We start from the raw sequence: 16,874 nt of genomic DNA on the forward strand, positions 1-16,874 counted from the left end.
TTACAATTGTGTTAATTGGTTTTACCTCTTCTTTTAGGTTTTACATTGCACTTTATTTTTTGTACTTTGCATTTTTTTTTCTTTATGTTGTAAGCTGCCTTATGTATTTCAGAAGAACACGGAGTTAGAAATAAGCAATATAACGTTACCCTTGGATCTTGGTAAGGAACAATCAAGCATTGGTGAGAAATGAACACTACAACTTATTTTGTTATACCTCCTGGTGGCTGCAAAACTTTGCACTGCTAAACTCTGGAGAGACTAAAGCATATCAGATATGGTTGAAAAAATCTGGGACTTCACAATAAAGGGAAAAACACACATGTATGATATAATTAAGGAAAAGAGGATGGTCATATATCTCTTTTAATTAAATGGTGATCGTTCATTATATTTTAGAAGGTACATGAACTTCAGTATGGGTTTGTTAATAACTATTTTGAATGGAAAGGATTTTTGGCCTAATTTACATTTTAAAGATTAGAACTGTATCAGTGGGATTTGTGTGATGGATATCATTCAATGTTTTCTGCGCATCGTATACATTTTTAAAAATAAAAATTCAATTAATACATAACCATGATGTTCTGCCTAAATTCCACTGAATTTTGAATCCACTCCTGCCTTTGATGTCATTTATGGCACATGAAAACTCTTGCATCATGCAGCTCAGAGCGGCTTGTGCCACCAAAAAGTCACTGCCAATCCGCACTGGGATTGACTTGGCACAAGGTCCTATATGAATTCAGCCACTATCACTGAGGAGGCCTTTGGGGATGATCCAAGACAGCAGACTGTGATGGGGAGGTAGGGAGCTGCTTGGAGAAGAGGAGTCTTCTGCCCACGGTACTGGAGGCCTGTGTCCATGCCTGTACCCCCTCTGGCATGCTAAAGTGCTGCCTCTCCTTCCATCCTGATCTCCTCCTCCTCCTTTTCTTCAAGGGAACCAGTTGGATCGTCCTGAAGCGTATCGGGCTTCCTGAGAGAAATGGCATCCACCTTCTTCTCTTCATCTGCCGCCTCATGAATCCAATGTTGCACACAGTCCTGTTCCGAGTTGCTCCTCACATACCCGGGCAAATTCACGTGAGTGTCATTCTGCCGGGTGACACTTCTGCAGGCCCTGCTGGAAATCAGGACCACGCGGGAACTGGCCACCATCTGGGACTGGCTGCTAGTGCTGTGGGTTATGTGAGTGAGGACAGAGCCATAGCGGTAGCTCCCACAAGGAGCTGCCTTCTTCCAGTCCATAGCCAGGTTCCATCTGGCCCATGTCTTCTTGATCTCCGTCTGCACCTAGAGGAACAGAAGAGGGCCAGATCAAAGGGCGAGGAAGGAGCCTGGGGCCAACATTCAAAGAGAGTTTCCTTCATAATGAAGTGCTTTATTGACATACTACAGTTGGAGCCATGCCTACTCCGTAAGAAGTCTTCCTGGAGAAGTGAGCGGCAGTTGTGGCATGTGGAAGGACAGAGAGCCATACAGAAGCTCTGCTGTCACATCAACAGGAAACCCAGGTGTTTGCATTTTTTAAGTCTCTGTTTCCGCCACCATAAGAGCTGGAAACCTCTTTTTATTTATTTATGAAAATTGAGCTTTTCTGAAATCTGTTACATAGCGGTCCCAACTATTGTGCAAAACAATATGCTCTAAAAACAGGAAATCAAATTACTGCATTACCGTATATTTTGTGTGAATTATTTCAGAGTTAAAAATTACTAAGGGGGTTATATGTTATGGCCTATCCCTCAAGCATCTCTCTCAGCTTTGTCCCCCATCCCCCAAATAAATCTGAGGAATAACAATGAGGGGAACGAGGGAGGTAATGAAATCAACTGGACAGATGCAACAGAAGTGGCAGGTAAATCACAAAAGGGATCCTTTGAAGATGGTTCGGAAGCTGTAGCTTGTGCAAAATGCAGCGGCCAGATTGATTTCGGGAACCAGAAGGTTCAGCCATGTAACGCCTGCTCTGGTCCGCTTGCACTGGCTGCCTGTATGTTTCCGAGCCCAATTCAAGGTGCTGGTTTTGACCTATAAAGCCTTACACGGCTTGGGACCATAATACCTGACAGAAAGCCTCTCCCAACGTGAACATACCCGGTCACTACGTTCAACATCTAAGGTCCTCCTCCGGGTGCCTACTCCGAGAGAGGCTCAGAGTGTGGCAACGAGGGACAGGGCCTTTTCAGAGGTGGCCCCCAGACTATGGAACGATCTCCCTGACGAGGCTCACCTGGCGCCAACGCTGCTATCTTTCCGGCGCCAGGTTAAGACTTTCCTCTTTGCCCAGGCCTATGGAGGCACATCTTAATTACCAACATGTTTTAGTTTTTAATGGTTTTTAATGCTTTATGTGCGTATGTTTTGTGTTTTAGAATTTTAAATTTTGTATACTCGTTTTTAGCTTAACTTTAGAATTTCTGTAAACCGCCCAGACAGCCCTGGCTATGGGAGCGGTATATAAGTGCAATAAATAAATAAATAAATAAATCCTGACACTCACTTTTAATGGAAACACACCTTTACTTCCTGTGTCCCACTTGTGCTGGCATATGGTTGGCGAGGTGCAATGGCCTTTGTTGGCTTTTCATGAACTGCCTTTCCTTAGACAGGACCCAAGAGTGCCATCGTTGACAAGAAATACCACTGCACCCCGTGGAAGCATTTCAAAGGATAAACTATTAGAAACAAGGGCCTGGGATCCAAGTCAACCCATGGGATCTCTCTCTCTCATGCAAAGTGGATTTTCTGCTCCTATCAATCAAGTCCAGTGTGCACTGCAGTAATGTTCGGTTGGATCAAGATTTTTAGTCATGCTTAGAGTAGACCCACTGAAATCAATGGGACTTAAGTTAGCCGTGACAAACTTGTCCCATTGATTTTAAAGGCCCTACTCTAAGCGTGACTATGGGTGCAAACCTATGCATGTTTAGAAAGAACAAAGTCTTACAACTCCCAGTGTTCCCCAGCTAGCATCGCCTTGATCCAACCCATAATTCTGTGTGCTTCTTCATACCAAGACTTCAATTTTTTAAAAAAGGGTTGAGGGCAGGTAGTAACTGCACCAGTGAAGTAGACCAGGTAGGGAGGCTGAGATGCGCCCCTGGTCATCTAATGAAGACCTGCTGAGTTTGGTAGCTTACCTCTCCGTTGCAGTAGCAATAGATAATGGAGACAAAGAACCCCTGCGTGAGAAAAGGAGGATAAGATGAATAAAAAAATACTTTCATCAACAGCACCTTGAATGCAGAACTTATTTATTTATTACATTTTTATACCGCCCAATAGCCGAAGCTCTTTGGGCGGTTCACAAAAATTAAAACCATAATAAAACAACCAACAGGTTTCTTAATCACGCAATCCTAACCAGATCAGTTATGGTGGCAGGACTTTCCTTTGCTTCTAGCACAGAACTTTAAGGAGGCTCATGTAATCATACTCTGTTTTAATTTCATGTATTTTAAATATTATGTGTTTTTATATGTTTTATTGGTCTGTTGACTGTAATAAAAGGAATTGAATTGATTAAAATACAGAGTTAGAAAAGTGAAATTTAAATTTAAGTGAAAATTAAGTGTTAAAATACTGAGAGAATAAAAAGGTCTTCAGTTGGCGATGAATAGAGTACAGTGTAGGCGCCAGGCAGACCTCTCTGGGGAGCTCAACCGGGGTGCCAAAGCGGAGAAAGCCCTCCTCCTAGTAGCCACCTACTAGGTGTTTTCACACCAATGTTTAAATGGGATTTGTGAACTGCTTCAGGGTTCCTCATGAGAAGCTGAAAAACGGTGTGTAAATATTTTAATAATTAGATAATAAATACTGTATATCTTCGGTCAAGCCAAACGACAGTTCACAAATACCCTGTTTCTTCGATTCTAAGACACACTTTTCCCCCCATATAAACATCTCTAAAAATGGGGTGCGTCTTAGAATCGCGGATGTTTCTTAGGGTTTTTTTTCTGTTGGTGGTACTGAAATTAGTGTGTGTCTTACAATCGATAGCGTGTTACAATCGAAGAAATACGGTACTCACAGGCCTGTAGCCAACTAATATAACAAGCAAGGAGCCGTTCACACACCTTTGATGTGTTCCCCCAACCACATGGGAACAGCTTATTCCTAAGAGGAGGCTGCATAGCTGGGACAACACTGGGATGGCCCAATCCGCAAGGCTGGGTGGGGCAGGGTGGGCTCCCCCATAGAATCTTCACTTGACTGGGTGATTTAAATGTCCCATCATGCTTGCGGGAGCCACTCACAACACAGTGCTGTGTCCCAGAAGGTATCATGGTGGTGTGGAGGCAGCAAGGGGTTCCTGTCCCAGCTTCTTTGCTTTGGAAAGAGCACAGTGTTCTCTGATATATGGAGAACCTCGTGAAATTTCCTCTTCATCACACCAGTTAAAGCTGCCCCCTTTTAAATCTGGTCACTCTAGTATAGCTCCTGAAGCTTTAACTGTGGTGATGAAGAGGAAATTTCACCAGGTTCTCCATATATACAAATGACACCTGCTGAAATTCCCTTTTCAATACAACTGTTAAAGATATAGGAGCCTTGTCCTCCTTTTCATATGGTCACCCTACTAGTCCGGAAACTTCAAATAGTTCAAAATATGGCAGCCAGGCTGGTCACCAGTACAACTGGTGACCACATTTCACCAGTTTTAAAATCTCTTCACTGGCTGCTAATTAGTTTCCAAGCAAAGTATAAAGTGTTGGTTATCACCTTTAAAGCCCTACATGGTTTGGGTCCAGGCTACCTGCGGGATCGCCTTCTCCCATACAATCCGCCCTGCACACTCAGGTCATAGAATCATAGAATATGATTCAAGGCCATCAAGTCCAACCCCCTGCTCAATGCAGGAGCCCACAACCTCCCTAGGTAACTCATTCCATTGTCGTACTGCTCTAATAGTCAGGAAGTTTTTCCTGATGTCCAGCTGGAATCTGGCTTCCTTTAACTTGAGCCTGTTATTCCGTGTTCTGCACTCTGGGAGGATCGAGAAGAGATCCTGGCCCTCCTCTGTGTCACAACCTTTTAAGTATTTGAAGAGTGCTATCATGTCCTCTGGAAAGAATTTACTCCAGTCAACAAAAACTAGGCTGTCAATTATTACTCAGAGGACCTTTTCCTCTGCCGCTCCCAGATTATGGAATGACCTGCTGGGAGAGATTCGTCAACTTAACAGTCTTCTGGATTTTAAGAAAGCTATAAAGACTGATCTCTTCCAGCAGGCCTACCCAGTTGAATTTTAAGATGCCTTTTAATAATGTGCTGTTTTTAATGATGTATTAATTTTGAATGTTTTAATTATATGTATTTTATGGTGTTTGCATTTGTGTTGTATCCCACCTCAATCCAGAGGGAGAGGCGGGGAACAAATCTATTATTATTATTATTATTATTATTATTATTATTATTATTATTTCTTACCCCTCATCACATGTAACCCTGGGGTGGCTTAAAACAATAAAATAAAAACAGATACGATGTAAAATAGAAACATCAAACAGAAAGAAAGGCCTTCAGTTGGTGTTGAAAACTACATAGCGTAGACGCCACACAGATCTTGGGGGTGGGTGAGAATGTGACAACCAGACTGCTACTGCTGAGAGGGCTCTTCACTGAGTTGTATTTGCATTAGTGCGGAAAGGCACTCTGCATATGTTTGAGAGCATTTGCTTTTTCATTATTATGTCACATGTTTCAGGATCGAAACTTGGCATGAGAAATAGGTCCCAAATCTATAGGTTTCCACACATGCGAACATGAATGTAAAAACCTACAATGAGACTGGAATATTAAGAACCTAAGAAGAGGCCTGAGGCTGGATCAGACCAAGGGTCCATCTACTCCAGCATTCCGTTCACATACACGGCGGAGGCTTTGCAGTTCTCATCGAGGAAAGAGCTCTGCCGGGGACCCCGGAAAGACGGGTTGTGGAGAGAAGGGCATCAACATGTAGAGATACACCCTGACCTGGGACACTACTTGGCAGAATTCAGGAAACAATGATGTGATGGCGTGCCCTGAACCTGCCCAGGTCCCAGCAGTGAGAGGTGCATTTCATGCCACTGGGGAGGGGGGCGCACTGGCATGCATTGGACCTCTGTGTGCATTGCCGGAAGTCACAGGACCTGTGTCCCTTATGAGCAGTGTGTTGGGGGCACCATGGATATGGTAAGACAGACAGACACGAGGCTATTCCTAGAAAGCACAGGTGCTGCTCTAGCCTGAATCCAAAGAAACACGCATGGAATAGCCAGGGGATGGACATGGATAAAAGGCCAAACCCAGAATAAGGCCACTTCAGAGTAACAATTTCCCTGGCTGCTCAGTTGCTAAGGTCATTGTGAGACGTCCTCCCCTGTGACACATGACACAGCTGGTTCAGGGCCAGATGGGCAGAAATCCTGTCACCTGATGTGTGAACAGTTTTCATTGCTGCCATAGACACACAGAGAGAGAGAGAGAGAGAGAGAATGAAAATGTAAGTAGAATTCCTTAGTAGCTCTGGTTTCTGGTTGGCCTTCCGAGGTCTTCCTTCCTCCCCAGCAAAGGCCGGACTACCCTTCAGACACCACATGCAGGGCAGGGCGGCAGGAGGGGGACATCTTCACAACTCCAGCCGGTGGCAGGTGGAATGAAGCCATGAAGAATAAGAAACGGGCCTAAACCCACACAGACCAGGAAGAGCCGTCAAGCCCCCTTTCTCACCTTCTGCTCACTCTGTTCTAGGCTGTCCAAGTTGAAGAGGTTTTTCTTTTGCAAGCGGAGAGCCAAGGTACACCCGGGAGAGGCGGAAAGCAGCGAAGCAGCTGGAGCGGTTGTGGAGGCGGCCAAGGCTGGTCGCAGGTGCTGGCGCTTTGGGCTGTGCTGCCGAGGGACCCAAATACGGCCCATGGCAGAGGTGGAGGGACAGGAGGCACCAGCACCTCCTCCCAAGAGGAAGTGGTTTTCCCTCTGCAGGGGGAGAAAGACTGTCGTGGTGGAAGAGCCCAAGGAGAAACCCTCTCTGGGATGTGCCGTCCGAGGTGAGGAGATGCCTAGGTCCTTGGGGGGATGGATAGGCCAGGGGGGATTGTGACCAGGGGGGCTGGCTGCTGCTTGAGGCATTCTAGGCAGTGCCAGCTCCAGGGTCCAGGGGGGGAATGGCCCCTCCTTTGGTGAGTCTTGCTAATTATGTTAACATGTTCTCTGTGTCTCCTTTCCCCCCGCCCAACAGAGTCAAGATCCTCCAATGTAATCCAGGTGGTCCCCTCTTCGTCTACCCTGGACCTCAGCTGTGGCCAGGTGTCATCATCAATTTACAGTGCTGACATCTCGAATGTGGACGAAGAGGGTAAGAAACAGCGCAGAGGCTTCCCTCGTAGGTGTCTTCTGGATCAAGGACCTTTCTTGCTGCTGAGCCATTGCTTTTCAGCAAAGAGGTGTCAACTTGAGTTGAGATAATAAGACCACTGTACTTAATGGGCCATGAAATCTCACATTTATTTATTTTATTTATTTTATTACATTTATATACCGCCCCACAGCTGAAGCTCTCTGGGCGGTTCATAAAAGCTAAAAACAGTAAACATTAAAAGTATACATAAAACCCACCAACTCCATTCCCCCATCAAGTGGTCATTGCAGGAGGAAGGCAATGCTAGCCCCAAGCCAGTGACCCCCCTCCTCCCAACCATTTCTGAAGTCTAATGTTCTGCTATCATTAAGACCCCCCTTCTCCTTTCTGCCTTACAGGTGATGATCTCCTGGTGGAGGATCTTGACTCTTACAGGATCTGAAACATCTTGGCACATCCCTCCTTCTTTCTTTCTTTCTTTCCTTCCTTCCTTCCTTCTCTCTCTCTCTCTTTGCCTTTCTCTCTTTCAGCCTTTCTTTTCCATTCTATCTTTTTCCTCTCTCTTTTTGTCTCCTTGGGCTCATTTTCCACCGCGATAGACTTTTCCCCTCTGCAGAGGAAGAACCACTTCTTTTTGGGAAGCTGTGCTGGTGCATCCTGAACCTCCTCCTCCAGCCTGGGCCGTACGCTGCTTCCTCTCCAGCACGGCCCGAAACGCCAGCACCTGCGACCAGCCCTTGGACCAGCCGCACCAGCTCCGCCTTGCTCGCTGCTTCCTCCTCCTCCTCCCGGGTTCACCTTGGCTTTCTGCTTGCAATAGAAAAACCTCTTCAGCTTTCACAGCCTTTAACAAGAAGACCTGCAGTGGTCATTATTATTACCACTCTTACCATTATTATTGTTTAATAAATATTAACTGTTATTTGGCTGTCTTTCATCCTTACAGATGCATCATGGGGAGGGAACAATGGACTGGACTCAACTTATGTTTTAAAAATCTCAATTTACACCAAATACACATGTGCGCACGCACACACACACACGAAACCTGTAAATAAAAACCTCCATAACAAACAGTTTAAAGGCACCTAAAGCAACAGAGCAGGCTTACCAACAGAACCACACTTCAACCGCATGGGCAAATAAAAGAAGGGCTGGCCGGGGACTGAAAAGAGTGTAACGCCGCCTAATTAACCTAGATATTTTTCATGCTGTGCCTTAATATGAGTTTCTTTTCCTGTCTTAAAAATGAGGTGTTGGGAACATTTAGGTCATGTTCAGTCAATTTGGTGTTGGGAACATTAATGCTGCCTGTGCATCCACTAAAACGAAAGGAGTGGCAATTTGTATCACATCTATCATTCCTTTTGAAGCCACCGACCAAAAGAAAGCTGTTGAAGGCTGATATATAAGAAGATAACATGGATGAACTTATATGCACCGAATCAGAAGCAAGGTTTATTCTATCATGACGTTTTTGAGGTAATCTTAGAGTTTGGGGAAGGTGAAGTGATCTTCAGAGGTGATTTCAATGGAGAAGTAAATACTGTTCAAGAGAGAAAAAAACAAGCCAAAGGAATCTACCAATATCCTTCCTTTTAGCTTTTTTAAAGGCATGCACTCTTTACATTTGATAGACATGTGGAGTTTTAAATAGTGTGATCATATGGAAAGGAGGACAGGGCTCTTGTATCTGTAAGAGTTGCATAGAAAAGGAGATTTCAGCAGGCATCATTTGTATGCATGCAGCACCTGGTGAAATCCCCTCTTCATCACAACAGTTAAAGCTGCAGCCCTCTTTTGTATCTGGTCACTCTAGTTTTAAAACCACACTCTTTTTCTTTTCTTTTTTCTATTCAATTCCAACTCAAAGTTATTCTAGAATTGATATGTTTTTTGTTTCTCCAGCACTAGTAACAAAAATATTAGAAACTGATATTGGCTTTCAGTCTGTCTCTGATCATGCCCTCTTGGTCACTGTGAATCTACATATAAATGTTGTAAACCGCCCAGAGAGCTTCGGCTGCGGGGCGGTATATAAATGTAATAAAATAAATAAATAAATATAAATCAAAGAATTGGAGACTCAGTACATTTTTCCTAAAGGATAATCCTGCTGTCTGTAGTGTCAGGTCAAAGACACAAGAATATTTTGCAGTTAACTTCACTGAAGGGGTGGCATGGAGAATAATACGGGATACTGCTAAAGCTTCTATAAGAGGTATCTTTATCCTTGCCTCTAATTATATTACCAAACAGAGATCAAAGTACAATGAAGCTTTAATTATAGAGATTAAAGGGCTTGATTCAGCACATAAAATCATCTAATGTTTCGTTACTTGCATCATTCATTTATAATGATAATTTCACACTAACTGGTGGAGTTTCAAACTGGACTAGACACAAAGTCTATAGATTCTTACAAGTGTTGGGGGGAACTATACATGTATTTCCTTAAACTATCTTTTGTTTTTGAACAACTAATTTATGAAAGGAAGAAATGGAAAGGCTTGCTGTCATAAGAACATAAGAAATGCCCTGATGCTGGATCAGACCAAGGGTCCGTCTAGTCCAGCACTCTGTTCACACAGTGGCCAACCAGCCATCGGCCAGGGATGAACAAGCAGGACATGGGGCAACAGCACCCTCCCATCCATGTTTCCCAACAATTGGTACACACAGGCTTACTGCCTCGAATACTGGAGAGAGCACACAACCATCAGGGCTAGTAGCCATTGATAGCCTTTGCCTCCAGGAATTTATCCAACCCCCTTTTGAAGCTGTCCAGATTGGTGGCCATCACTACTTGTGGTAGTGAGTTCCATAATTTAACTCTGCGCTGTGTGAAGAAGTACTTCCTTTTATTTGTCCTGGATCTCCCACCAATCAGTTTCATGGGATGACCCCGGGTTCTAGTATTTTGAGAGAGGGAGAAAAATGTCTCCCTGTCCACATACCTCATAGAATCATAGGATAGCAGAGTTGGAAGGGGCCTACAAGGCCGTCGAGTCCAACCCCCTGCTCAATGCAGGAATCCACCCTAAAGCATCCCTGACAGATGGTTGTCCAGCTGCCTCTTGAAGGCCTCTAGACCACAACCTCCCTAGGTAACTGGTTCCATTGTCGTACTGCTCTAACAGTCAGGCTTCCTGTAACTTGAGCCCCTTATTCCGTGTCCTACATTCTGGAAGGATCGAGAAAAGATCCTGGCCCTCCTCTGTGTGACAACCTTTTAAGTATTTGAAGAGTGCTATCACGTCTCCCCTCAGTCTTCTCTTCTCCAGGCTAAACATGCCCAGTTCTTTCAGGGCCTTGCTAGACCTGCCGGCTTACGCCGGCAGGGAGGCGGGGCCAAGGCGCGCTACCGTTAGCGTGCCTCCCCCAGGCTTCCACACGTCGGACGCGCAGGGACGTTGCGTCCCTGCAGCGTCCGCCATTTATTTTTTTTTGCTTAAAGGGGCCAGGTGCAGCCCAAAGACTCCGGAGACGGTGAGTGTTTTTTTTGGGGGGGGGTTGTACGGGGGGGGGCGAAGGATGGCAGGGTGGGTGGCAAGGGGGCAGGGCGGGTGCGATCCTCAGTCTCTCTTCATAGGGCTTTGTTTCCAGACCCCTGATCATCCTGGTTGCCCTCCTCTGAACCTCCATAACATGCATAATTTTGTACACCTCTATCACAGATTCATTTGTTAATTATAGAGATGAAAAAAAAGGGAACAGTTTGAAAACTAGATGGGAAAGAGGAATAGGCTGCCCAATGACGCCCCAGATGTAGAGGAAAATATTCTTACAAGGCCCAGCATGCTCCCCTTGTGTTATCGCGAAAGAGAACCATTATAAAATACTATACCCAATACTATCTGACCCCTAACCAACTGAGTCATATCTACAGGAACTGTGAAGACCAGTGCTGGAAATGATAAAGCTAATTTTTTGCATATTTGGTGGGAGCGCCCTCCGATTAACTCCTCCTGGGGGGAAATTGTATGTGCAATACAATTACACCTATTTCTATATGCTGTGACTCTGCACCAGGAGCCGCAAAAGCAAGGCAGGATCTACACTACTGCTTTAAAATGGTTTATAACAGTAGTGACAACCGTTGAGGGCTCAGGAGGAGGATTTGATATGTTTAAAGTACAAATTAAACAAATGCTTACATCTGCAGACATCAAAATTGGCACAGTAATAGATATTAAGGAGAGCGTTAAGCATACCAAATTTGAATCGGATTGGGTCATCTGTTGATTTTTTATGATTTTTATTTACATTTCTGCCCTTAAACCCTTTTCCTGGTTTGCAAAGGATCTTTGGAGCACCGCTGCCCGGGGTGTGATTTAGCTAACAACAATGGCAGCGTTGCGCTGTAGGGGATAAATCCAGGGAAACAGGTACGTGGGATGAAGCCGATACTTTATTGTCACAATGCAGCATCCATTAAGGCTCTGTTGTTCCCGCAGCAAGGACCAGGTTGAAATGCCAAGAGAGCCACTTTGAATAATAAAAGCGCCTGAGCTCTGGAGCCCTAGATCAGCCTACCTGGAATGAGTTGAAGAAGAGTTCACAGTGCATCTGGATCTCCCAGCCCAGCCCAGCGAATGTGTGAGGCAGACATACGAAGATGATGTAATGCACGCCAAAGACAAGGATCAGAATCAAGGTGGATTTGGCTAGTTTCCTGGAAGAGAGTTAAGAGAAGCTATGGTCACCGTCCTTTATCATCCAGACGGAGCACTTCATGCTGTATTGGAAGGAAAAGTGGCCTGGGTTGCAGTCCTGCACACAGTAAGGCTGCTTAAGTCCATTGGCTACAACAGGATATATATATATATATATATATATATATATATATATATATATATATATCTTTATTGCTTGTTAGCCGACTAGGCCATTCGCAAACAAAAAAAATAGTAGCAAAATAACATATTAACATAATAACATTATAGCATGTCCATACGCCATCTCACCACAATCAGAAGAATAACACAAGATAATACTATAAAACTGATAGTAGGCTCAATTGCAGTACCAGTACTGGCCCACATGTAATCTCAGATTAGTAAAATTTGATCCTGTACGGCAAACAAAAGCTTCCGTACCTCCAGCACCAGCTGTACAAATTTTGCAGTCCTGAACGATATATAATGATCAGAGCCTAACAATAATATCTGAGTTACATGTTTAGGTGACATGTGGTTGAACCCGGGAATCAGGGGCTCAAGGTATTGCTTTCTCAGCTCGACATACACTGGACACTCAACTAGAAAGTGTGTCATATCTCAGTTTTGGGGCAACCGGCTGGGCAGTCAGCTTTAGCGCGTGGATGGATCCTGTAACGCGCTTTCACCTCCATTAACTGGAGTGAATTCAACCTGCACCGGGTAAATAACCATCTCAACTCATGTGAGGTAACAGACAACAGGATATAAGCACCCTAACTCTGCACAAAATGGCAGACATGGGGTGCTTGCAGACGAGGCTTTCATTATGGAACTGCCCCTCCTCCGCCATTTGAAACCTTCCCTTGTTTTCTTGCTGCTTCTCCCGTCTTTTTGCTTACCAGAACAAAAATATCTGTAAAGGCAAGGAAGATGGAATAGGTGCACAGGGCCTTTCGACTGTTAGGGCTAAGAGCCCTCTGTTCTGGAAGTACCCGATAGGGAAATCTGGAAATACCCCTGCCACGACAGAGTCTGAACAACAGGCCTGGCCGCGGACACTCCCTGCTCAAGCTAAGCCCCACCACTTGAGGAGCCTGAGGCGAGGGAGAAACACCGCCTTTCTCCAAACTATGTGGAGAAAGGGGTTAAATTGGAAGGATTTCGGTAATAAATTAAAGCGCTGTGAATGGTATGTGCTGATGGTGATTTATTGTCAGAGTGGGTGTTAAATGTAAATAACTGCAGATGATAATTGCCAAACAGGCACGTGGGATTTTTGTGGTAGTTAAAACAAACTGATTAAAATTTTATTTTAATAGTTCACACGCTTTGTTTCATAATAAAACAGTTTTAAAAAAAAATCCTTTTTAAAACCTCTCATCTAATCCTTTCACTCTTCTCATACACGCTTTCCTTTCTCTCACACATTTGATCTTGAACTTTCTTTATTATTAGAATTGATTAATATACACCAACTATTAGCACACCACCCTCAAAAGACACCACTCTCTACACTGAACCTCAAACTCTCCAGAACCCAAGTACTCTACACACCAAGAGCTCACACACACAGAGCTCACAATCCCCTCAGTCCTTCCCTTATATATCACTCCTCCCCCCCTCCTAAGACATTCTAACTCCACCCACTCAGGTCAACATTCTAAGCACCACAGACTTACCAATCCCAGACATGCATTAGGGCAGGGGTCCCCAACCCCCGGGCCACGGACCAGTCCCGGTCTGTGGCCTGTTAGGAACCGGGTCGCGCAGGTGAGCTGCTTTCACCCACCCACTCCCACCCCCAGCATACCTGGGCGAGGGATACCATCTCACCTGCCCAGCCAAAGCAAAGCCAGGACGCTGGGGTGGGGGGTGGGGGTGGCTTCGGAACGGCCCACCCATCCGAAGTGAAGCCAGGACGCTGGAGGGGGTGGGTGGGTGTGGCTTCCCAAACCATCCCGTCAAGCCCCCCCTCCCCGGTCCGTGGAAAAATTGTCTTCCACGAAACCAGTCCCTGGTGCCAAAAAGCTTGGGAACCGCTGCATTAGGGAATTGACTTGTGGGGTGTATCACCACAACCCCATTAATACCCCTTGTCTGTTGTGGAAAAGTGCTCAAGCACCCAGAAATACTCTGATCCCTCTTCCTCCACCTCCCGTCCTTTCTTTTGAATTTGGAGACCCAGAGAGCCTCTTTGCCGGCTGCTCAAGGCTATCCTGACCTCTTGGCTCCTTTTCTCCCATGGTCACATGTTGCTTTTTCCTTAAACATGTCTGCTTTGTGTTTAGAACCAGGACAGACATGAAGGCGCATTGCTTCATTGTTTCGCACTTAATTCCCTCCTGATTGGGCATTTTGGAAGGGTCCAGGGTATACTTGGGACTTTCCGAAAAGTCCTTGAGAGGGGGCTTATCAAAGAACAGAATGCAACATTTTGTACCGGTCATCCACTGCCAAAATATGGCATTGTTTATGTAAGAATGGGTTTTCTGTTTATGGAACGTGTATGGGACTTGTGATCAGTCACGGGAGGGAGGAGGGAGAAGTATGATTTCATTAGAGCAACTCTGATGAGTATAAAAGTATGCTGACGTAGATGATGGGCAGAGAGTTCAGCCTTCAGCTTGCTGGAAGAGGGCTCCTCCAGCAAGCTGAAGGAGAAGAGGGAGTACGTAGGAGAAGAGGGCTCTTCTCCTACGTACGTAGTAAAAGAATAAAGCCTCTGGATTGGTCTGGAGTTGCTCCTTCCCTAATGGGTGTGGGAAAATTTCCCTAACATACCCATGGTTATTCAGTGGTGATGTTCAAGCATGAGCTTTCTGGGCCGGGTACAAATACGCAGCACGTCCCCCCTATCCTTTAACTGAAATATCTGGAGGACTGATTGGGCTTCTTTTAGCTCACTTCGTCTATGTTCCTTGTCTTTCTGGCTGACTGGCATGTATTTATAGCCAGACATCTATTGATTGATTTACCGCTCTTCATCCTTTTTCATGATGGTGTACAGTCAAACAAACCTACTATAATAACACAGTAAATAAACTCCATTAAATCAACTTACACCAAATCAAAGGGCCAGGAGACCACCCCTGAAAAACTCCTCTTTTTGGTTACTGAATATCGTATCTCTGATAAAGGAGGCACCTGAAGGAGGGGTTCAATAGAAGAACTCAAGGCACGGGCGGGCAGGTTGAGGTGGGAAGCCATGTGGCAGTGTGGCTGGCATGTCTATTAATTGTAGACAAGTAACAAGATCCTGATAAACCAGAGGAGTTGAACCTCTTTCAGCTCCTGGACTGAATTCCATTTTAGAGAAGCTGATTCCAGACGTGGGCAGGGCCAAAACACCAACAATACCTGCATCTTGCATCTTAAAGCTTTTCCTGCCAGTAAGTGCAAGTCAGGGAAACCACCAAACCAACGGTGGTCAGGGGAAAGGGGTGGGGCTAGAGGGAGGGGGCGTGGCTTTCTGAGCCTCTCAGAGGGCTAGATTGAGACCCCCAAGCGAGCCAGATTTGGCCCATGGGTCTGGGTTCAACAGCCCTGCTTTAGCGACTGTTCTCGGTCCCTGGGGTCTAGCACCAGTTCTTCTGGGCCTTCTGGAGACCCAAGGCAGAGCACAGTTGCTCCGACGGGGGAACTGTAAATCCTGTCAGTAGTACTGGTCCCCACTGATCCTGTAAGCTCAATGTCCGGATTATTATAACACTTGCCCTTTCCTTATGGCACCACAATCTCATGTCTCCTCCTGCTTGGGTACATGGAAAGCTAGGAGGAACTGGAGATGTCTGGGTCCTCCTGTTCATTCTCTCTCTCTCTCTCTCTCTCTCCCCTCCCCCACCCCTGTTCTAGTAGAGGTGGACCTTGGCCAGCAGTTCACCATTCAAAATGCAGCTTGCTCTATTTTAACACTGCTTCTGATTGGCTCCAGAACTCACAAGATGGAACACCACACATAGATACCGCGATTACATATATTTGCTGTTCACCACCTTGAGAACTATTGATAAAGGACAGTTTATAACTATCCTAAATGAAGGGAAGTAACTTTACATAAACACTGTTAATCATGATCTACAATTTAGCCTCATTGCAGCCCCACCACCATCCAATTCTATAGGACATGGGAAGCATACCTATCCTCCCATCTTTAGGTCATGCAAATAGCTAACATGCTAGAAAGTAACACACCCAAAGGCTTCTGATTTCATCTGGGATCTCCATCTTACACAGACTGGTAAAAGTGCAATGTGTCTGCAGCATGCAAGCGAATGGAGCACAATGTATCTGCATTCCATTTGAGATGGCTTTGGGATTGACGTTTGTTTTTATTTTTTGTCAATCAGAGTAACGATTTAACTAGATGTACTGCTGCTGAAACTGGAGGTATTTTTGTAAGGGATTCCTTTTGCTGTACTGTCTGTTTTCAACATGAGACTGTGATGATTTCAAGTGATTTTGACAACCAGACTCAAACACAGCCATGATTTGAGAGCTCCCAGCTAATATACAAAGATGTTTCAGACATACCGTATCAATGCTCAGGGAAGCCTGAGATGGTGAAGATGAGGGAAGCAGACTTATTTTTAAATGCCTGGGATTTAAACCTCCTGGTTTTCAACCTTATTAAAAGCTGAAATTAATAGTCAAGGAATACCGATACAATTCTAATCCACACATGAAAATAATCATATATAGCACATTTAAAATTATTAATAGGTGCCTCCAAGTACCACACAGGCAAGGTACCTCCAGGATTAGTATAGACATTAACATATAATGCGAAGAAGTGAATTCTTCATGTGGTGAATGTGCAAAACTACAGTTTTATTACTGTGAACGTTACCCACATAGGTAATAAGCAG

The 16,874-nt window shown here is 45.0% G+C and overlaps 1 protein-coding gene across 1 annotated transcript in view; it reads right to left on the reverse strand.

The window, feature by feature from the left end:
- Nucleotides 1-888: 888 nt before the first annotated feature.
- The window catches only part of PTH2R (parathyroid hormone 2 receptor), a 63,864-nt gene continuing 47,878 nt past the window's right edge, over nt 889-16,874 (reverse strand). The window contains exons 12-14 of the mRNA XM_063115873.1: nt 11,885-12,023; nt 3,147-3,188; nt 889-1,296 (exon numbers count right to left, since the gene is read on the reverse strand). Of these exons, the coding sequence (XP_062971943.1) occupies nt 889-1,296; nt 3,147-3,188; nt 11,885-12,023 (589 nt within the window). The remainder of the gene's footprint in view (nt 1,297-3,146; nt 3,189-11,884; nt 12,024-16,874) is intronic.

Source organism: Elgaria multicarinata, chromosome 2, assembly GCF_023053635.1.
Source record: "Elgaria multicarinata webbii isolate HBS135686 ecotype San Diego chromosome 2, rElgMul1.1.pri, whole genome shotgun sequence".
Classification (NCBI taxonomy): Eukaryota; Metazoa; Chordata; class Lepidosauria; order Squamata; family Anguidae; genus Elgaria; species Elgaria multicarinata.